At 40.6% G+C, this 23,358-nt stretch overlaps 1 protein-coding gene across 4 annotated transcripts in view; it reads left to right on the top strand.

Moving 5' to 3' along the window:
* ncor1 (nuclear receptor corepressor 1) overlaps nucleotides 1-23,358 on the top strand; it is a 122,530-nt gene that overhangs the window by 14,704 nt on the left and 84,468 nt on the right. For all 4 annotated transcript variants that reach the window (XM_055873432.1, XM_055873425.1, XM_055873439.1 and 1 more), the window contains exons 3-6: nucleotides 13,620-13,714; nucleotides 15,615-15,834; nucleotides 16,129-16,311; nucleotides 17,747-17,869. In XM_055873432.1, the coding sequence (XP_055729407.1) occupies nucleotides 13,620-13,714; nucleotides 15,615-15,834; nucleotides 16,129-16,311; nucleotides 17,747-17,869 (621 nt within the window). The remainder of the gene's footprint in view (nucleotides 1-13,619; nucleotides 13,715-15,614; nucleotides 15,835-16,128; nucleotides 16,312-17,746; nucleotides 17,870-23,358) is intronic.

Genomic DNA, 23,358 nt, shown 5'->3' with positions numbered 1-23,358 from the left:
GATTGTCAGCAGATGTGTGTATATGTATGTGTGTGTATATATATATATATATATACTGCTCAAAAAAATAAAGAACACTTAAACAACACAATGTAACTCCAAGTCAATCACACTTCTGTGAAATCAAACTGTCCACTTAGGAAGCAACACTGATTGACAATAAATTTCACATGCTGTTGTGCAAATGGAATAGACAAAAGGTGGAAATTATAGGCAATTAGCAAGACACCCCCAAAAAAGGAGTGATTCTGCAGGTGGTGACCACAGACCACTTCTCAGTTCCTATGCTTCCTGGCTGATGTTTTGGTCACTTTTGAATGCTGGCGGTGCTTTCACTCTAGTGGTAGCATTAGACGGAGTCTACAACCCACACAAGTGGCTCAGGTAGTGCAGCTCATCCAGGATGGCACATCAATGCGAGCTGTGGCAAGGTTTGCTGTGTCTGTCAGCGTAGTGTCCAGAGCATGGAGGTGCTACCGGGAGACAGGCCAGTACATCAGGAGACGTGGAGGAGGCCGTAGGAGTGCAACAACCCAGCAGCAGGATCGCTATCTCCGCCTTTGTACAAGGAGGAGCACTGCCAGAGCCCTGCAAAATGACCTCCAGCAGGCCACAAATGTGCATGTGTCTGCTCAAACGGTCAGAAACAGACTCCATGAGGGTGGTATGAGGGCCCGACGTCCACAGGTGGGGGTTGTGCTTACAGCCCAACACCGTGCAGGACGTTTTGCATTTGCCAGAGAACACCAAGATTGGCAAATTCGCCACTGGCGCCCTGTGCCTTCACAGATGAAAGCAGGTTCACACTGAGCACATGTGACAGACGTGACAGAGTCTGGAGACGCCGTGGAGAACTTTCTGCTGCCTGCAACATCCTCCAGCATGACCGGTTTGGCGGTGGGTCAGTCATGGTGTGGGGTGGCATTTCTTTGTGGGGCCGCACAGCCCTCCATGTGCTCGCCAGAGGTAGCCTGACTGCCACTAGGTACCGAGATGAGATCCTCAGACCCCTTGTGAGACCATATGCTGGTGCGGTTGGCCCTGGGTTCCTCCTAATGCTAGACCTCATGTGGCTGGAGTGTGACAGCAGTTCCTGCAAGAGGAAGGCTTTGATGCTATGGACTGGTCCGCCCGTTCCCCAGACCTGAATCCAATTGAGCACATCTGGAACATCATGTCTCGATGCTTTAGTCCAGGTCTGGGAGGAGATCCCTCAGGAGACCATCCGCCACCTCATCAGGAGCATGCCCAGGCTTTGTAGGGAGGTCCTACAGGCACGTGGAGGCCACACACACTACTGAGCCTCATTTTGACTTGTTTTAAGGACATTACATCAAAGTTGGATCAGCCTGTATTGTGGTTTTCCACTTTAATTTTGAGTGTGACTCCAAATCCAGACCTCCATGGGTTGATAAATTTGATTTCCTTTGATATTTTTTGTGTGATTTTGTTGTCAGCACATTCAACTATGTAAAGAAAAAAGTATTTAATAAGAATATTTCATTCATTCAGATCTAGGATGTGTTATTTTAGTGTTCCCTTTATTTTTTGAGCAGTGTGTGTGTGTGTGTGTGTGTGTGTGTATATATATATTTTTTTAAAGAACGTTCCCAAGGTAAACGGACTATTTCTCAGGTCCAGATCGTAGAATATGCATATAATTTACAGATTAGGATAGAAAACACTCCAAAGTTTCCAAAACTGTCAAAATATTGTCTGTGAATATAACAAAACTGATTCTGCAGGCGAAAACCTGAGAAAATATAACCCGGAAGTGATATATATATATTTTTTAATTCTGTGTTTCCTGGCCAGTCTTTCTTCCATTTAAAGGGGTATCAACCAGATTCCCTTTCCAATGGCTTCCTCGGGCTGTGACCAGGCTTTAGACATTGTTTCAGGCTTTTATTTTGAAAAATGAATGAGATCTTTCAAAACGCGTCAGGTGTCCTCTGAATAGTGTCTGCGCACCAGAGGGGAGCTCTCCATTTTGCTTTTCTCTCTTATTGAATAGGTTATGGTCCGGTTGAAATATTATCGATTATGTTTGTTAAGAACAACCTGAGGATTGATTATAAAAAAACATTTGACATGTTTCTACGACCATTACGGATACTTTTTGGAATATTGTATGCCGTTTACAGTATAAGTAAAGGTAGCTTATGTGTTTGCGGTACTCTGTGTGGTGTTGCTAATTTAGCATTTCAAGCACCTCACGGACGATAAAGAATTTTGAGTTGAGACTGCAGTTTATCTTCTTCAGCATCGAAGACAGTTCTGTGATTGACTCATTTAGAAGCAACGTTCCGTTCCAAGTTGCTTTGTTTTATTTGGGATTGGTTTTCTATGTTTATTTACACTGTTTTATTGTACAGCTGGAGCATATATTGTGAAATGTTATATAACGATGTTCATTAGAGTTGTCATGGGTGTAAAATGGGACACATCACACTCACAGGCTGTAACTACTCAAATATATGAGTAATGGTTACGGGAACAAAATCTCTTGGAACATAAATGGTTGTGGTAACCAAGTGAAGAGGAAAGAGATTTTGATATTTAAAATCAAAACGGGGATTTTGTGTTAATACAGGAATTACAGATACAGGTACTGAAAGAGGAGGCTGGGTTGCAAAAGTTTATCATAGTTCATTTAATTCCAAACAAAATGGGGTGATTTTATTCTGATAAGCAAAATACATTTTGTAATGTTGAAGCAACATAGAGTTTGGCAGGCTTATCTGCATTGAGGCTCTTTATAAATAGGATTAAGGTAGTATTATGCAACATGTACAGTTGAAGTCGGAAGTTTACATACACCTTAGCCAAATACATTTGAACTCAGATTTTCACAATTGCTGACATTTAATCCTAGTAAAAATTCATTGTCTTAGGTCATTTAGGATCACCATTTTTATTTTAAGAATGTGAAATGTCAGAATAATATAATTATTTCAGCTTTTATTTCTTTCATCACATTCCCAGTGGGTCAGAAGTTTACATACACTCAGGTAGTATTTGGTAGCATTGCCTTTAAATTGTTTAATTTGGGTCAAACGTTTCGGGTAGCCTTCCACAAGCTTCCCATAATAAGTCGGGTGAATTGTGGCCCATTTCCTCCTGACAGAGCTGGTTTAACCGAGTCAAGTTTGTAGGCCTCCTTGCTCGCACACGCTTTTTCAGTTCTGCCGACACATTTTCTATGGGATTGAGTTCGAAGCTTTGTGATGGCCACTCCAATACCTTGACTTTGTTGTCCTTAAGCCATTTTGCCACAACTTTGGAAGTATGCTTGGGGTCATTGTTCATTTGGAAGACCGATTTGCGACCAAGCTTTAACTTCCTGACTGATGTCTTGAGATGTTGCTTCAATATATCCACATCATTTTCTTCTCTCATGCTGCCATCTATTTTGTGAAATGAACCAGTCCCTCCTGCAGCAAGCACCCCTACAACATGATGCTGCCACCCCTGTCCTTACCGTTCGGGATGGTGTTCTTCGGCTTGCAAGCCTCCCCCTTTTCCCTCCAAACATAACGATGATCATTATGGCCAAACAGTTCTATTTTTGTTTCATCAGACCAGAGGACATTTCTCCAAAAAGTATGATCTTTATCCCCATGTGCAGTTGCAAACCCTAGTCTGACTTTTTTTATGGCAGTTTTGGAGCAGTGGCTTCTTCCTTACTGAGTGGCCTTTCAGGTTATGTCGATATAGGACTCATTTTACTGTGGCTATAGATTCTTTTGTACCTGTTTCCTCCAGCATCTTCACAAGGTCCTTTGTTCTGGGATTGATTTGCATTTTAACGCACCAAAGTATGTTCATCTCTAGGAGACAGAACGCGTCTCCTTCCTGAGCGGTATGATGGCTGCGTGGTCCCATGGTGTTTATACTTGCGTACTATTGTTTGTACAGAAGAACGTGGTACCTTCAGGCGTTTGGAAATTGCTCCCAAGACTTGTGGAGGTCTACCCTTTTTTTTCTGAGGTCTTGGCTGATTTCTTTAGATTTTTTCCCATGAAGTCAAGCAAAGAGGCACTGAGTTTGAAGGTAGGCCTTGAAATACATCCACAGGTACACCTCCAATTTGACTCAAATTATGTCAATTAGCCTATCAGAAGCTTCTAAATCCATGACATCATTTTCTGGAATTTTCCAAGCAGTTTAAAGGCACAGTCAACTTTGTCTATGTAAACTTCTGACCCACTGGAATTGTGATACAGTGAATTTTAAGTGAAATAATCCGTCTGTAAACAATTGTTGTCAAAATGACTTGTGTCATGCACAAAGTAGATGTCCTAACCGACTTGGCAAAACTATAGTTTGTAAACAAGAAATTTGTGGATTGGTTGAAAAACAAGTTTTAATGAAGTTTTTATGTAAAACTTCCGACTTCAACTCTAATCTCCCAGTAAGGAGGACCCAGATTTTATTTGTATTATTATAAAAAAAAAAAATGTAATCGCGAGGTTAATGTCAAACTGGGAAAGAGGGTCAGATCGTCCTTGCTGGAGACTTTTTAACCAAGTGATGGACAATTTTATTGATAGAAGTAAATGTACAGGTAACTCCACACCAAAGGATAGACTTCCAATACATATGCTTGCAGAAGATATGGGCCTTACAGACATATGGAGATTAGTCATCCTAATGATAGATAATATACTTTTTTCTCCCACTGTCATAAGACAGACTCCAGAATATATTTATTCTTGATATCCAATTTCAAGGTTAATAATGTGATTGATTGCAAGATTGGGCCCATTGCCCTCACAGATCATGCTATAGTAGAGTTACATGTTGATATAAACTCTGAAAATGTGAAGAAGGGTAGATTTAGACTCCACACCATGCATTTACAAGATTGGATATTTAGCCAATCACTAGTAGATGATCTTAGATCCTTTTTTTAGATCAACATAGGCTCAACTGAAAAGATTGAAACCTCTAAAGCATATATTAGAGGGAAAAAAATAGCTACTAACAAGACAACTAAATATGCAGAACACATCTAATGTAATTCCAGCAATTAAGAAGGGAATAAGATGGTGACCTCATCCAAAGAGATAAATAGTATGTTTGAATGTTTTTTTAATTAATATTTATATACAACCTCCTGTTCAGCGATGCCTATAGATAGCCAGGTAGAGGAACTGGACTACTTTAACAGAAGAGGAGGTTAGAGCCACCATTTTATCTATGAAATCAGGGAAATCACCTTGTCTGGATGGCCTTCCTATAGAATATTCTACAACAAGTATGTTGACATTACTGTACCTGTATTGACAGTGGTTTACCAGGAGGCATTTAAAAATGGCTCTTTTCCGGACACCTTTTAATGAGGCTTTGATATTGCTTATTCCTAAAAAGGATAGAGATACTACAGAACCTGGGAATTTTAGAGCCATCAGCCTCCTTAATGTGGACTGTAAGATTCTTACTAAGACCCTTGCGATATGCTTAGAGAAGGCACTACCTAATATTATACATAGTGACCAAGTAGGATTTTACTAAGAACAGGACCTCAACTGATAATATGAGGAGACTCTTAAATCTCATGAGGAAAAACGTCAAGGGGGTTGAATACTTTTGCAAGGAACTGTAAATATACTCAGTTTAGATATTTAACCCTATTTTTTGTTTTGTTTATTTTTTCTATTTTACCGTTATTTTACCAGGTAAGTTGACTGAGAACACATTCTCATATGCAGCAACGACCTGGGGAATAGTTACAGGGGAGAGGAAGTGGATGAATGAGCCAATTGTAATTGTATGTGCTAGAGGTCGACCAATTATGATTTTTCAACGCCGATACCGATTATTGGAGGACCAAAAAAGCCGATACCGATTTAAATCGGACAATTTTTTAAATTTTTTAATTTGTAATAATGACTATTACAACAATACTGAATGAACATTTTAACTTAATATAATACATCAATAAAATCAATTTAGCCTCAAATAATGAAACATGTTCAATTTGGTTTAAATAATGTTAAAACAAAGTGTTGGAGAAGAAAGTAAAAGTGCAATATGTGCTATGTAAGAAAGCTAACGTTTGAGTTCCTTGCTCAACATGAGAACAAATGAAAGCTGGTGGTTCCTTTTAACATGAGTCTTCAATATTCCCAGGTAAGAAGTTTTAGGTTGTAGTTATTATAGGAATTATAGGACTATTTCCCTCTATACCATTTGTATTTTATTAACCTTTGACTATTGGATGTTCTTATAGGCACTTTAGTATTGCAAGTGTAACAGTATAGCTTCCGTCCCTCTCCTAGCTCCTCCCTGGGCTCGAACCAGGAACACAACGACAACAGCCACCCTCGAAGCAGCGTTACCCATGCAGAGCAAGGGAAACAACCACAGGCTCAGAGCGAGTGACGTTTGAAACGCTATTAGCCAGCCATTTCACTTTGGTTACACCAGCCTCATCTTGGGAGTTGATAGGCTTGAAGTCATAAATAGCGCAATGCTTGACGCACAACGAAGAGCTGCTGGCAAAACGCACAAAAGTGCTGTTTGAATGAATTTTTACGCGCCTGCTTCTGCCTACCACCGCTCAGTCAGATACTTCGATACTTGTATGCTCAGTCAGATTATATGCAACGCAGGACACTCTAGATAATATCTAGTAATATCATCAACCATGTGTAGTTAAGTAGTGCTTATGATTGATTGATTGTTTTTATAAGATAAGTTTAATGCTAGCTAGCAACTTACCTTGGCTTACTGCATTCGCAAAACAGGCAGTCTCCTTGTGGAGTGCAACGAGAGAGAGGCAGGTCGTTATTGCGTTGGGCTAGTTAACTGTAAGGTTGCAAGATTGAATCCCCCGAGCTGACAATGTGAAAATCTGTCCTTCTGCCCCTGAACAAGGCAGTTAACCCACCGTTCCTAGGCCGTCATTGAAAATAATAATGTGTTCTTAACTGACTTGCCTAGTTAAATAAAGATTAAATAAAGGTGTAAAAAATAATACAAATCGGCAAAATCGGTGTCCAAAAATACAGATTTCCGATTGTTATGAAAACTTGAAATCGGCCCTAATTAATCGGCCATTCCGATTAATCGGTCGACCTCTACTATGTGCTCATTAAGGGATGTAGGAGGCTTGGCTTTACCAGATGTCAAATTGTACAATTCATCATTTGAATAACCTAAATTGGCGAAACATTTGGGCAAAGGGGATGCTGGCTTGGATTGGATAACAATAGAACAGGAACTAAATGATCATTTTACCCCTGTTGATACTCTGTCACATGGTCTGTTGAAACTTTGAACCCAATTGTTTTACACTCAAAAGAGGTGTGGAGAATAGTACACAAGTTGTGTGGAATTTCACATCTGAAACAAGGATACTCATCATTGTGGCACAATCCAAGGCTATGGATAGGTAAGAAGTCTGTGTACTGGAAACAGTGGCTAATGAAAGGAATTCATACTATAGGTGATCTGTACAATGATGTTTTAATGTCATACTCAGATTTTGTACAAAAATGTGATTTGGGAGACCAGGGACATTTCTGGACATATTTACAATTGAGAGAATGTTAAATAGTGTATTCTAGAAGAACCAACATCACTCCCTAAAAACACAACCTTATAGAACAATCGCTGGATAGGTTTTCAGAATTCACATTCAGATAAAAAAATAAAATAAAATTGGTCCACATGGAAAACTAAAGGCATTGAAACCATAAATTACTTTTTTAACAGGAAGTACATTTATTTCCATGACAGAATTAAAAAGTAATTTTGAACTGGCCAATGTAGATAGTTTCAAATACGTGCAACTTAAGTTACATATCACAATTTCATTTTGAAATATTTTGGACATCAGAGCAACCTTGAGGGAATCTTATTTGAGTCAGAAAATTATTTTCATATGATAGGGAAGATATACAAAACATGGCAGAGAGCATATTCAACTGAACATCTCTTAGAAAAAAAATATAAACTGTTGGAACCAAGGCTTAAAAATAACTGATGTTGGCACAAGATGGAGGAAAAGTTGGAGCATAACTAATGAAATTACAGTTAACGAAAGTGCTGTAGAATTTGAATTTTGTATAATAAATTCTATACATTTGTTTATACTGGAATTAGTGTACACAACGGCAGAGTTATGTTTCAAGTGTAAAACTAATAATGACTCAATAGTCCATGCTTTCTGGGAATGCTATAAATTCCAGAAGTTGTGAGTGGAGCTAGAAAAACGCCTGTCTACATATTTCAAGACATGGCATATGGGGGTGTACTGACCATACCCAATGGGCTGGACGATTGATCTTTTCGTCATGAAAAAACGTATACAAGAAACTTGGAAGTCAATCAATTCGCCATAAATTGACACAATGGGAAAAATCGGTAATGATTTGTTATTGAAATAGCATTATTGACCGAGCATAACAAATTGGTACAATTTTAATACCATGTGGCCAAGAATAATGTAGGCACTAGGGATGGGTGTGTGAGCATGCGGGTCTGGGCAGATGAGATGTAGTCATTGTTTGTGTGTGTCTGTAAGTTTTTGTTTTTTGGAGTGAATTTTTTTTATTTTAAAATGACAATTCATAAATTAATTCTCTAGTCTGGGTACCTGCCTTTTCGCTAACTTTCCACTCCATGTCATTGCCAAAGAGACTGGCCTTTCTGTAATCTAATCATGTTTATTATGCAGCTGGATTTATGGTGGAGTTGCGTATTGGTTGTTGGAAATGACATTAACATTTTCCATGACAACATGGATTAGTCAAAAACAAAGATTTAGTTCTTCGCTTGGCAAGTTGTGTTTTGAGGCTTTGGATTTGCAGTATGTATTTAGTTTGAGAATTTAGACGTAAACTAGCAACTTTTGACAGACTGGTTTCGTCTGGACAAACATTTTTTTTTCTTAGCAACCAGATACCAATGTGTTCTGTGTAGAGAAAAAAAGTGATAGCATTCCAATATTTGGATAATAGTTGTGATTGGAAGGAAGATGGCTGTGATGGTTATTGAATCAGGATCAACTCCTCTGTTGTCCTCCAACTCATTAATGATAGAATGTTCATATTTTACAGATAGCAGAAAGGCCTGTCTTTTTGGCAATGACAAAGAGTGGAATGTTTGCTAAAGAGACTGGTAGTCGGGCTAGTAACCAAGAAACTTGATATTGACATCTAGTCACTTAGCTAGCAAGTTAGCAATCAAAATACATAGCTGAAGCCCTGAGCTGGATATAATTTGTGACACATCTTAGATTTCTTATAGTTGTAAGCAGTGGCGTAGCACGCAGCCCCCGGTATACGTAGAAACGTTATATCGCCCAAGCCTAATAAATATAGATTAGGGCTGAGCCCATTTTAGTCGATTGTTTGATCGATAGGCTGTTGGTCAAGCAGTAGCAAAAAAAAAACTAATAGACATCATGGGTTACAAGACACCTGTCTCATTCGCGCCTCTCTGAGTGGACTGATCCATTGTGGAGGCAGTGGGGAGGGCACAGTGCACCAGTCTAAGACATGTGCTCCTGAAATTGTATCTGGTTATATTATGTAAGAACAATTTTTAAAAAACAACATTTTATAACATGCACTTTCTCCCATGTTGGATAGTGGTTTCTGTCTAAGGTTCAGAAACACATCACTGTGCTGTTGAATTTGCGCCTTTTCCTAGACCATGTTGCTATGTGCATAATAGCAGAGTTAACCAGAATATTGGCGTTGAGAACAATGCACGGAGGCAGAATGAGGAGATGAGAAAAGAGCCCTTGCCTTATTATCTAAGAAGAGTGAGGAGAGAGGAAACACTAACTTAATTAGGTCTGTAATCAATAGCCTAACTGTTAAATGTGCCTGACTTTATAAATCCTAATTCGGAAAGTATTCAGACCCCTTGACCTTTTCCACATTTTGTTACATTACAGCCTTGTTCTAAAATTGATAAAAATGTCCCCCCTCATCAATCTAAACACAATACAACATAATGACAAAGCGAAAAAGCTTTTTAGATATTTTTTTGCAAATGATTTAACAAAAAACATACCTTTTTATTTAAATAAGTATTCAGACCCTTTGCTATGAGACTTGAAATGTAGTTTACGTGCATCCTGTTTCCATTGATCATTCTTGAAATGTTTCTACACCTTGATTGGAGTCTACATGTGGTAAATTAAATTGATTGGACATGATTTGGAAAGGCACACACCAGTCTATATAAGGTCCCACAGTTGACAGTTCATGTCAGAGAAAATACCAAGCCACGAGTGCGAGGCACTGATCTGGGGAAGGGTACCAAAAATGGTACAAAAGAAATGATGCAGCATTGAAGGTCACCAAGAACACAGAGCCCTCCATCATTCTTAAATGGAAGAAGTTTGGAACCACCAAGACTCTTCCTAGAGATGTCCGCCCGGCCAAACTGAGCAATCGGGGGAGAAGGGCCTTGGTCAGGGAGGTGACCAAGACCCCGACGGTCACTCTGACAGAGCTTTGGAGTTCATCTGTGGAGATGGTTGTCCTTCTGGATGGTTCTCCCATCTCTGTAGCACTCCACCAATCAGGCCTTTATGGTAGAGTGGTCAGACGGAAGCCACTCGTCAATAAAAAAGCACATGACCGCCCGCTTGGAGTTTGCCAAAAGGCACCTAAAGGATGAAACCAATATTGAACTCTTTGGCCTGAATGCCAAGCGTCACATCTGGAGGACCTGGCACCATTTCCTTTGGTGAAGCATGGTGGTGGCAGCATCATGTTGTGATGATGTTTTCAGTGGCAGGGACGGGGAGACTAGTCAGGATTGAGGGAAAGATGAATGGAATGGAGTAAAGTACAGAGATCCTTGATGAAAACCTGCTCCAGAGTGTTCAGGACCTCAGACTTGGGCCAAGGTTCACCTTCCAACAGGACAACGACCCTAAGCACACAGCCAAGAAAAACACAGGAGTGGCTTTGGAACAAGTCTCTGAATGACCTTGAGTGGCCTAGCCAGAGGCCTGACTTGAACCCAATTTAACATCTCTGGAGAGAGCTGAAAATAGTTGTGCATCGATGCTCCCCATCCAACCTGACAGTGCTTGAGAGGATCTGCAGAGAAGAATGGGAGAAACTCCCCAAATACAGGTGTTCCAAGCTTGTAGCGTCACACCTAAGAAGACTTGAGGCTGTAATCACTGCCAGAGGTGCTACAACAAAGTACAGAGTAAAGGGTCTAAATACTTATGTAAATGTCATATTTAAGATTTTTATTTTTAATGCATTTGCAAACATTTCTAAACAGTTTTTGCTTTGTCATTATGATTGCCTTGAGAGAGAAGCTGTTTTTCAGTCTCGGTCCCAGCTTTGATGCACCTTTACTGACCTCGCCTTCTGGATGATAGCATGATAGCAGAGTGAACAGGCCGTGGCTCGGGTAATTGATATTCTCAATTATCTTTTTGGCCGTGCTGTGACATCGGGTGTGGTAGGTGTCCTGGAGGGCAGGTAGTGTGTGCAGACCTCACCACCCCCTGGAGAGTCCAGTGGTTGCTGGCGGTGCAGTTGCCATACCAGGCGGTGATGCAGCTCAATGGTGCTTCTGTAAGAGTTTGTGAGGGTCTTAGGGGACAAGCCGAATTGTTGAGGGAGAGGTTATTTTCCTGGCACCACTCACCTCCCTATAGGCTGTCTCGTCATTGTTGATAATCCGGCCCACTACTGTTGTGTTGTCTGCCAACTTGATTTAAGTTGGAGACGTTCTTGTCCACGCAGTCATGGGTGAACAGGGAGTACATGAGGGGGCTGAGCACGCGTCCTTGTGGGTCCCCTATGTTGAGGATCAGCGAAGTGGTGTTATTTCCTACCTTCACCACCTGGGGGGCGGCTCGTCAGGAAGTACAGGACCCAGTTGCACAGGGTGTGCTTCAGACCCAGGGCTCCGAGCTTAATCATGCGCTTGGAGGGTACTATGGTTTTGAAGGCTGAGCTGTTGTCAATGAACAGCATTCTTACATATGTATTTCTCTTGTCCAGATGGGATAGGGCAGTGTGCAGTGCGATGGCGATTGCATCGTCTGTGGATCTATTGGGGCGGTATGCACATTGAAGTGGGGCTAGGGTGTCAAATAAGGTGCGGGTGATATGATCCTTAACTAGCCTCTCAAAGGACTTAATGATGACCGAAGTGAGTGCTACGCTGCGATGGTCAATTAGTTCAGTTACCTTTGCTTTCTTGGTTACAGGAACAATGGTGGACATCTTGAAGCAAGTGGGGACGGCGGACTGGGATAGGGAGAGATTGAATATCTCTGTAAACACTCCAGCCAGCTGGCCTGCGCAAAATCATTATAACATGATCATCAATGCTTGATAGTTTTACATGGAAATAAACTCGCCGTATGCGTGTAGGCCTAAGTGTTGGGGTTGGGAAATTGGAGAGTACAGTAAAAGGCCTATGTTTTGAATTTAATTTGCCAGTGATAATAACTGTTTTGAGATTAATTAGCAGTTGGTCTGATAAAGTTTGAGAGAGACAGACCCTAGGTTTTCCTTGCAAAATTATCCCAAAACACACAATCCACGAAGGTCATTTCATGTTTGTTAGGATTTGATTACAAAATTCTCAGACCCTGGCTTACACCGAATGCAGTCAATGGTACATTTCTGGTTATTTACAAACCGTCTATGGACAAAGTGAGGGTTGTTGTTTTCCTCTAGGTAAGCCTCAACTTTCTGTTAAGTGCATTGACATGTCTAGTTTTGTTTGTAGGTCACAGTATGCTGATAGCATTTCATGCCCTGATAGACGATTTTAGCTTTCTAGTGTGATAGATTAAATAGATGTTAGTGTCACGTTTGACCAAGGTACTAAGGTGCTTGATGAAGTGGTTGTGCCAATAACCTCAGTGAAGCTCCACCATAACCTCTGAAGTGTCTTGGTGCTTCTCTGGCTATTTGTACAGTACAGTCGCCTCATTGGTTGCATTTACACAGGCAGCCCAATTCGGATATTTTTCCCCCACTAATTGGTCTTCTGACCAACCACATCAGATCTTTTTCAGATTAGTGGAAATAAGATCAGAATTGGGCTGCCTGTGTAAATGCAGCCAATGAGGCGACTGTACAAATTGTTTTTTATTTACATCGTTAATAATCACCAAGTAGAGTGGTTTCCCCTTTGATAGTGTCGATGTATCATAGACATAAATGTCTCTGCCTGAATATGTCTGGTGCAAGGACACCGATAGCTTTACTGTTCTCTTCACAACAGATCAAAGAGAAAAAATGCCTAATCCCTCCCATACAGCAAATGCATTACCTTGCATTCTAACATGCTGGATTCTGCAATGCTGCCCGTTTTTGTTTTTGCATTATGGAAAGTATAGGGACCTACAAGTCGTTTTATTATCTTAAACATAAAAGAAAAAAATGCTTTGGCAAAAGCTTTGTTTTGGTGAGATGTGTTCTTGCTATGATTTGCCATGTGTTATCATCAGGCTGTGTAGACCTGCCCTGTTCACTGTGCCCAGACTGGCTGTCACCCACCATGTTATTATGGATAGCTTCCCATGTCATGACCTTGTGTGTGTGTGTGTGTGTGTGTGTGTGTGTGTGTGTGTGTGTGTGTGTGTGTGTGTGTTGTGTGTGTGTGTGTAGGAGTTCACTGTCCCGGACTACCGAGGTCACCTGCAGGACCAGCAGGGTCGGCGAAGGCCTTCCTTGCTTTCTGAATTCCACCCTGGAACTGAGAGGTACGTAACCATACCAACAGCCACCTCCAATCTATACTTGACAAAATTATAAATGCAACAATTTAAACGATTTTACTGACTTACAGTTCATATAAGGAAATCAAGTCAATTGAAGTAAATTCATTAGCCCCCAATCTATGGATTTCACATAACTGGGCATAGGCTCACCCACTTGGGAGCAAGGCCCACCCACTGGGGAGCCAGCCCCAGCCAATCAGAAGGAGTTTTTCCCTGCAAAAGGGCTTTATTACACATAGAAATACATTTACATTTAAGTCATTTAGCAGACGCTCTTATCCAGAGCGACTACTCAATTTCATCAGCTGTCCGGGTGGTTGGTCTCAAATTCTCTAAAATGATGTTGCAATAATCAATGACCAGCAGCGTACTGGTAGTAATACATCTAATAAATAATCATTTTAACAGCATTATGTTGTCATCCAGAGTCACATATAAGTATGTATTTATTTATTTATTTTCCAAGCTATAGCACACACTATTTCACATACAGCAGGTTTTTAAAGGACCGAAGAGTTTGCTCTGCTTTGTATTTTCATTTTTGCCATGGAAAATAATATCCAAATATTGGTATCGTCATAGCCCTAGTACACGCCAGAGCCATGTATTTACCATGAACAAAAATATAACACCACATGTAAAGTGTTTCATGAGCTGAAATAAAAGATTACAGAAATGTTCCATATACACAAAACGCTTTTTTCTTGCAAATTTTGTGTACAAATTTGTTTACATCCCTGTTAGTGAGCATTTCTCCTTTGCCAGTATAATCCATCCACCTGACAGGTGTGGCATATCAAGAAGTTGAGCAAACAGCATGATCATTGTGCTGGGGACAATAAAAGGCCACTCTAAAATGTGTAGTTTTGTCACGCAACACAATCCCACAGATGTTGAGGGAGTGTGCAATTGGCATGCTGACTGCTGGAATGTCCACCAGAGCTATTGTCAGAACATTTTATTTTATTTTCTTTACCATAAGCAGAGTTCCTCTGTCACGTGTTCTTTTGCCCATCTTAATCTTTTATTTTTATTGGCCAGTCTGAGAGATGCTTTTTCTTTGCAACTCTGCCTAGGCCAGAATCCCAGAGTTGCCTCGTCACTTGACCTTGAGACTGGTGTTTTGCGGGTACTATTTAATGAAGCTGCCAGTTGAGGACTTGTGAGGCGTCTGTTTCTCAAACTATACACTCCAATGTACTTGTCCTCTTGCTCAGTTGTGCACTGGTGCCTCCCATTCCTCTTTCTATTCTGGTTAGTGCCAGTTTGCGGTGTTCTGCGAAGGGAATAATACACAGCATTGTACCAGATCTTCAGTTTCTTTGCAATTTCTCACATGGAATAGCCTTCATTTCTCAAAACAAGAATAGACTGACAAGTTTCAGAAGAAAGTTCTTTGTTTCTGGCTATTTTGAGCCTGTAATTGAACCCACACATGCTGATTCTCTAGATACTCAACTAGTCTAAAGAAGGCCAGTTGTATTGCTTCTTTAATCATGGACAACAGTTTTCAGCTGTGCTAACATAATTGCAAAGGGGTTTTCAAATGATCAATTAGCCTTTTTAAAATGATCAACTTGAACTTGGATTAGCTAACACAACGTGCCATTGGAACACAGGAGTGATGGTTGCTGATAATGGGCCTCTGAACGCCTATGTAGATATTCCATAAAAAAATCTGCCATTTCCAGCTACAATAGTCATTTACAACATTAATAATGTCTACACTGTATTTCTGATGAATTTTATGTTATTTTAATGGACAAAAAAGGACATTTCTAAGTGACCCCAAACTTTTGAACAGTTGTGTAAATCTGTGGTTTGTTTCCTTGCCACGTTACTAATGAGAATTGCAATACTGATATCGTCCCCATCACCCCAGGCCTCCAGAGAGACGTCATGGCTATGAGCAACAGTTCCACAGTGTCACCTCCCAGCACCAGACCGATGGACACGAGGCCCTGGAAGCCAAGCGGCCTCGCATGGAGACCGTCTCTGAGGCCCACTTTTCCCACAATGCCCTGTCCGGAGGCATCGTTCTGCCCCTGCAGTCCCACCAGGTCCAGGACAGCCTCAGAGCCTCCGGAGGGGAGGTCAAGAAGGTGGGTTTCGCCTATCTACCTAGTTCTAATAAAGACATGGAGAACTATTGCTAAAGCAATGTATTAAAACCCTCAGTGACTTTCAGTATGTTTGAGGGCATCGCTTTGTGCAAGGTGAGGTACAGAAGGACTAATCTTGATCACATAATGAATATTTATATGGGATACAAGTTGATTTGTCTGACTGAGTGATTCTGTGACTACATTGCAGTCAGACTGCAGTTTCAAACATGTACAATCTATTGAACCCTCATTGACTGCAGTGGATTCACTTTCTCTATGTCTGTGTTCCAGGAGACCCAGTTCAGTGGCATGAAAGCCGAGTCCCAGTCCCCAGGAGGGCTGCACCGTGTGGGGGAGGAGCAGGACAGCTCGCCCTCCAAACTGTCCAAGGAGGAACTGATCCAGAGCATGGACCGTGTGGACAGAGAAATCGCTAAAGTGGAGCAGCAGATCTTCAAACTGAAGAAGAAGCAGGTGGGTTAGGCCACTTGTGACGTGACACACTACTTGCCTGCTCCAGACCTGTTGGAAAGATTAATATTCTGTGATTTGTGTCGATTGGAAATCTTTTCTATCTTGGGTTTCTAGCTATTAACATAATATTGGAGTAGATCTTAACACTGCCCTTCAACCAAATGCAGCAACATTACATCTAATTGAATGTTGATTGAACCAAACAAATCTATTTTTGCCACTCATTCATACCCTCTAATAACATGTTTCACAAGATGTTATAAACAAGTTAAAAGCTTCTTGTCTCCGTGACAAGGAGGTGGAACTGAGCCAGTCCATTGTGTAAGTGATCCAGGCAGGGTGAAAGGGCCTCCAGCTAAGCCTACAGGTTAGGTAGTCGTCCCAGCAAGGACCACTCTCCTCCAGGCTGCGCTACAGGTTACCCCCCTGCCTTCACTGCTGCGTTTGAAGGCAAATCTCTGGGTCTGTTAAGTTGCTTACCACGGGAGTACAGGTCAGCTAGCTTGTTGCACACCTATGTCTGCTTTGAATTACTTGCTCCCAGAAGATGGTGAAAATCTGGAGCTATGGGATTATTCACAATATCAAGCTCTCTTCCTGACCTGGTGAAGAGATAATTAACTCGCTTTTTTGTGGGGATTTGAGTTGGAGAGCAAAAAACAGTTGCTATCTTTTTGGAATCCCTACTCGTTAGACAGGAATGTGAACTGCGCTTGGCTTTGGGAGAAAGTCAATTTTTGTGTTTTCCTAAGGCTTTTCCCAGGATTTTCTGGGAATTATTTATTTATTCAAGGTATTCCAGGAGCTCCTAATCTCGGGTGGCCTTTTGTAACCTAGTTGTTTACATAACCTTTAGCATGTAAACACATGGACACCAGTTCAACACACACACACACACACACACACACACACACACACACACACACACACACACACACACACACACACACACACACACACACACACACACACACACACACACACACACACACACACAGACACACACACACACACACACACACACACACACACACACACACACACACACACACACACACACACACACACACACACACACACAAGTTCAACTATCAGTCAGCAGAGTGAGTCTCAGAAAGTGCAGAGACCAGCATATCAGTTAAATTACAGAGCTCTTAAAATAAAAAAACAAGCATGAGCCTCGCATATCAGAGACTGGAATCAGATTAGCACCGTTGAGTTAAAATGGAGCCTTGTTCTCCTGCCCAGCCACCACCATGAGCTGTATAGAGGTGGAATTAGAAAACAAGAACATTTTGTTTGAAAACTCGCAGCATGAAACCCATGTCTTATTTTTTTAAATGTATGATTTATGTAGGAGAGGAAGTTTCCCATATAATTGGTGTGTGTGTGTGCGCGCACACTCATTTGTTAACTGTTATGTGTTGTCTTATAGCAACAACTGGAGGAGGAAGCGGCGAAGCCAGTGGAGCCAGAAAAGCCGGCGACCCCTCCCCCCATACCACAGGAACACAACAAACACCGCAGCATCGTCCAGATCATCTATGACGAGAACAGGGTGGGGTTACCGGGGAATCCTGTACACCTACTGTACTTACTCACTCACCTCTACTACACCTGTCACTACTACACAAGACAGCTCTTTCAATGTGTCTGGTGGTCTTACCATGCTTAGGGCTGGGTGATCAAATCCTGATGTTTTCAAATTTATGAGCGATTCACGATTTCTTTGATTGTTTTCTCTAAATAAGTTTTGCTTCTCAATTAAAGGTCAATACACTGCATTTCAAACAGTCAGCAATAATCTAATGAATTCAGGGCTTTTAAAATTATACGTAGGCTAAATATAAGCGTTTCACAAACGTAAGACACACTAATAATTCAATTATTTTCTCAAAATAGTTTATTCTGCCTTTTTACAATACTCACACTTACAATAATCACTCTGAAACGGCCCTTTTTGTTACAAATTCAACCAGAACCATGCACAATGCATATCCACTAATAATGACCAACTTATTGTAGCAGCACTAATAAATGACTGTTTACAAGACCTGGGTCTCAAAAGTTAATCTCTCAAGCACAAGCCCACGTGATCGTGAGTAGTCAACTAATCTTTATATTTCAAGTCTAGCCAACTTGAATCTATTTGTTAGCTAACAAGGTAGAACAGTTTAACTGTTAGAACAGACCTTCCTGTCCGTCTCCACCTGTTTGAACAGCAAGCTAGCCTGTCCAAATTGTTTTTGATGTTGAAATCAAGTGGCCTACCTGGATAAGAATATGCTTATTTCTCAGAATGAGAACGAGTTGCAAACTCCTGATACAAACGTGTATTTTTTATGCTCATTGCAAATGTATAAAACAGACGAGACAGCTAGCACTTAACTCTGTGGATAAAATGCTGCTAGGGGTACGTGGTATCGCAATGCCGTACGCAACAAACTGAGCATGCATTTTCCAAATCAATGTTTTCTGATACTCTTGTTTTAGTAGGGTCTGCTCTGCGCTCAATTTTTAGAATTGAAACATAAGGGTATCGTTATAAAGGTTAAGTTCTCTATTATAGGAAAATAATGACGATGTGTTTTGGTGTCCATATGACCGATGCATTTGCGATTTGGTCCAACATAAAATAGTGAGTTGAAACAGATTATTTTCAGAGGAAGCTATCTTTCATAATTTTTTGTTGTGAGTGGTAGGGGAAGGGGCTTGGGGTGGGGTGGGGGGTGCACATCACTGAAGGAGACAAGACCAAAAAGACAACATGAGAACAAGCGGACATAAACTCCCTTGCTATACAGGCATTTGGAATTTTGCCCTAAAAGATCAATTAGAATGAACTTTATATTGCCTGGGGCTAACCACACTGTACTTTTATCTAATCAAATGGGTTTGATCACATATACATTGTTAGCAGACGTTATTGCGAGTGTAGCGAAATGCTTGTGCTTCTAGTTCCGACAGTGCAGCAATATCTATCTAACATGTAATCTAACAATCACACAACAACTAACTAATACACACAAGTCTAAGATGAGGAATGAAATAAGAATAAATATATACATGTATGGATGAGCAATGACAGAGTGGCATAGGCAGATGCAATAATGGTATAAAATACAGTATATACATATGAGATGAGTAATGCAAGATATGTAAACATTATTAAAGTGGCCAATGATTTCAAGTCTGTAGGCTGCAGCTTCTCTGTGTTTAGTGATGGCTGTTTAACAGTCTGATGACTTTGAGATAGAAGCTGTTTTTCAGTCTCTCGGTCCCAGCTTTGATGCACCACTCCATACATGCTCAAATTTATGAAAGTGGAGGGTAAAGATTATGCATAACAGTACTTAAATCTTAAGCATGAAGCACACCGAGAATCTCCCTGCTGATAGGTACTTAACTTGACTTTGAGAAAATCAAATAGCACGAATATGTTAGCTGACCTTAGCTAGCTAGCTAAACATTTGGCTATGGGCTGGCACTGGGATTATGGAAAGTGAATGAAATAGTTTCTTCGTCATCTTGCTAGGCAGTTATCTAGTTGTGGCCATTTTTTTATTTAGCCTTTTCTTTAACTAGGCAAGTCAGTGAAGAACAAATTCTTATTTACAATGACAGCAAAAGGCCTCCTGCGGGGACGGGGCTGGGATTTAAAAATAAAATAAATAAAAAATATAGGACAAAACACACACATAAAGAGAGACCTAAGACAACAACACAGCATGGCAGCAGCACAAAACGTGGTACAAACATTATTGGGGACAGACAACAGCACAAAGGGCAAGAAGGAAGAGACAACAATGCATCACGCAAAGCAGCCACAACTCAGTAAGAATGTCCATGATTGAGTCTTTGAATGAAGATGGAGATAAAACTGTCCTGTATTTAATGAAGCTGCCAGTTGAGGACTTGTGAGACTCTAATGTACTTGTCCTCTTGCTCAGTTGTGCACCGGGGCCTCCCACTCATTCTATTCTGGTTTGCGCTGTTCTGTGAAGGGAGATGTACACAGTGTTGTACGAGATCTTCAGTTTCTTGGCAATTTCTCGCATAGAATAGCCTTCATTTCTCAGAACAATTATAGACTGACGAGTTTCAGAAGAAAGTACTTTGTTTCTGGCCATTTTGAGCCTGTAATCAAACCCATAAATGCTTATGCTCTAGATATTCAACTAGTCTAAAGAAGGCCAGTTTTATTGCTTCTTTGATCAGTTCAACAGTTTTCAGTTGTGCTAACATAATTTCAAAAGGGTTTTCTAATGATCAATTAGCCTTTTTAAAATGATCAACTTGGATTAGCTAACAATGCAAATTAATTACTTAAAAATCATACAATGTGATTTTCTGGATTTTTGTTTTAGATTCCGTCTCTCACAGTTGAAGTGTACCTATGATAAAAATGACAGACCGCTACATGCTTTGTAAGTAGGAAAACCTGCAAAATCGGCAGTGTATCAAATACTTGTTCTCCACACTATGTGTGTGTGTGTGTGTGTGTATAATTTTGTTTTTATGAATTTAACGGAGTAGATACAAGAGATCTGTCGCTAGTGCCAAGGTCTATTAATTATTCTATACCAGAAGATCATTTTGTCTTTGTATTGTCTCCTCGTCAAACAACTGCAGTTAATACATTTTTCATGCATAATTTGGACAAAAGAATTCAGACGGACACATTACTATTAGTTGTGTAAAATAGTTTGGAAATACATGGAAGGTTACAAGCACCAGAGCTTTTGTTTGGTCGCTCTCCCCCTTCTGTTTGAGCTTCTTATTGAAACTCTTGTTGGGCGCCAGGTAGCCTAGTGGTTAAGATCTTTGGGCCAGTAACCGAAAGGTTGCTCGTTTGAATCCCAGAGCCGATTAGGTGGAAAATATGTTGATGTGCCATAATTGTTTCTGTATGTCGCTCTGGATAAGAGCGTTTGCTGAATGACTAAAGTGTCAATGTAATAACCTTGCCTGGCAATAATCTCCGTTGGCTTTCCTCTTTTGGGCAGGCAGATTCACCACACAGTGCTGCCTGGGAAAGAGACGCTGTATTTTCAGACTTCAGGCACTTAGGGAGACAGAACTGGATTTATTTTTTCCATAGATCCCTACTTTGTATACATACATACAGTTTAAGTCGGATGTTTACGCACACTTAGGTTGGAGTCATTAAAACTCATTTTTCAATCACTCCACAAAATTCTTGTTAACAAACTATAGTTTTGGCAAGTCAGTTAGGACATCTACTTAGTGCACGACACAAGTAATTTTTCCAAAGATTGTTTACAGACAGATTATTTCACTTATAATTCACGGTATCACAATTCCGTGGGTCAGAAGTTTACATACACTAAGTTGACTATGTCTTTAAACAGCTTGGAAAATTCCAGAAAATAATGTCATGGCTTTAGAAGCTTCTGATAGGCTAATTGACATAATTTGAGTCAGTTGGAGGTGTACCTGTGGATGTATTTCAAGGCCTACCTTCAAACTCAGTGCCTCTTTGCTTGACATCATGGGAAAATCTAAAGAAATCAGCCAAGACCGCACTTTGGTGCGAAAAGTAAACACCATGGGACCACGCAGCCCATGATGAACGTACTTTGGTGCGAAAAGTGCAAATCAATCCCAGAACAACAGCAAATGACCTTTGGAAGATGCTGGAGGAAACGGGTACAAAAGTATCTATATCCACAGTGAAATGAGTCCTATATCGACATAACCTGAAAGGCTGCTCAGCAAGGAAGAAGCCACTGCTCCAAACCGCCTTAAAAAACGCCAGACTACGGTTTGCAACTGCACATGGGGACAAAGATTGTACTTTCTGGAGAAATGTCCTCTGGTCTGATGAAACAAAAATAGAACTGTTTGGCCAAAATGACTATCATTATGTTTGGAGGAAAAAGTGGGAGGCTTGCAAGACAACGAACACCATCCCAACCGCATCATGTTGTGTGGGTGCTTTTCTGCAGGAGGGACTGGTGCACTTCACAAAATAGATGGCATCATAAGAGAGAAATTAGGTGGATCTATTGAAGCAACATCTCAAGACATCAGTCAGGAAGTTAAAGCTTGGTCACAAATGGGTCTTCCAAATGGACAATGACCTCAAGCATACTTCCAAAGTTGTGGCATAATGGCTTAAGGACAACAAAGTCAAGGTATTGGAGTGGCCATCACAAAGCCCTGACCTCAATCCTACAGAAAATGTGTGGGCAGAACTTAAAACGTGTGTGCGAGCAAGGAGGCCTACAAACCTGACTCAGTTACACCAGCTCTGTTAGGAGGAATGGGCCAAAATTCACCCAACTTATTGTGGGAAGCTTGTAGAAGGCTACCCTAAACATTTGACCCAAGTTAAACAATTTAAAGGCAATGATACCAAATACTAATTGAGTGTATGTAAACTTCTGACCCACTGGGAATGTGATGTAGGAAATAAAAGCTGAAATAAATAATTCTCTATACTATTATTCTGACATTTCACATTCTTAAAATAAAGTGGTGATCCTAACTGCCCTAAGACGGGGGATTTTTACTAGGATTAAATGTCAGGAGTTGTGAAACTGATTTTAAATGTATTTGGCTAAGGTGTATGTAAACTTCCGACTTCAACTGTACGTACATCAGTGAGGGAAAAAAGTGTTTGATCCCCTGCTGATTTTGTACGTTTGCACACTGACAAATAAATGATCAGTCTATAATTTTAATGGTAGGTTTTTTTGAACAGTGAGAGACAGAATAACAAAAAAATCCAGAGAAACGCATGTCAAAAATGTTATAAATTGATTTGCATTTTAATGAGGGAAATAAGTATTTGACCTCTGCAAAACATGACTTAGTACTTGGTGGCAAAACCCTTGTTGGCAATCACAGAGGTCAGACGTTTCTTGTAGTTGGCCACCAGGTTTGCACACATCTCAGGAGGGATTTTGTCCCACTCCTCTTTGCAGATCTTCTCCAAGTCATTAAGGTTTTGAGGCTGACGTTTGGCAACTCGAACCTTCAGCTCCCTCCACAGATTTTCTATGGGATTAAGGTCTGGAGACT

The sequence above is a fragment of the Salvelinus fontinalis genome, chromosome 2 (assembly GCF_029448725.1).
Source record: "Salvelinus fontinalis isolate EN_2023a chromosome 2, ASM2944872v1, whole genome shotgun sequence".
NCBI classification, from domain to species: Eukaryota; Metazoa; Chordata; class Actinopteri; order Salmoniformes; family Salmonidae; genus Salvelinus; species Salvelinus fontinalis.
Note: the sequence above shows the minus strand (reverse complement) of the source record. Positions and strands in the feature narration are given on the sequence as shown.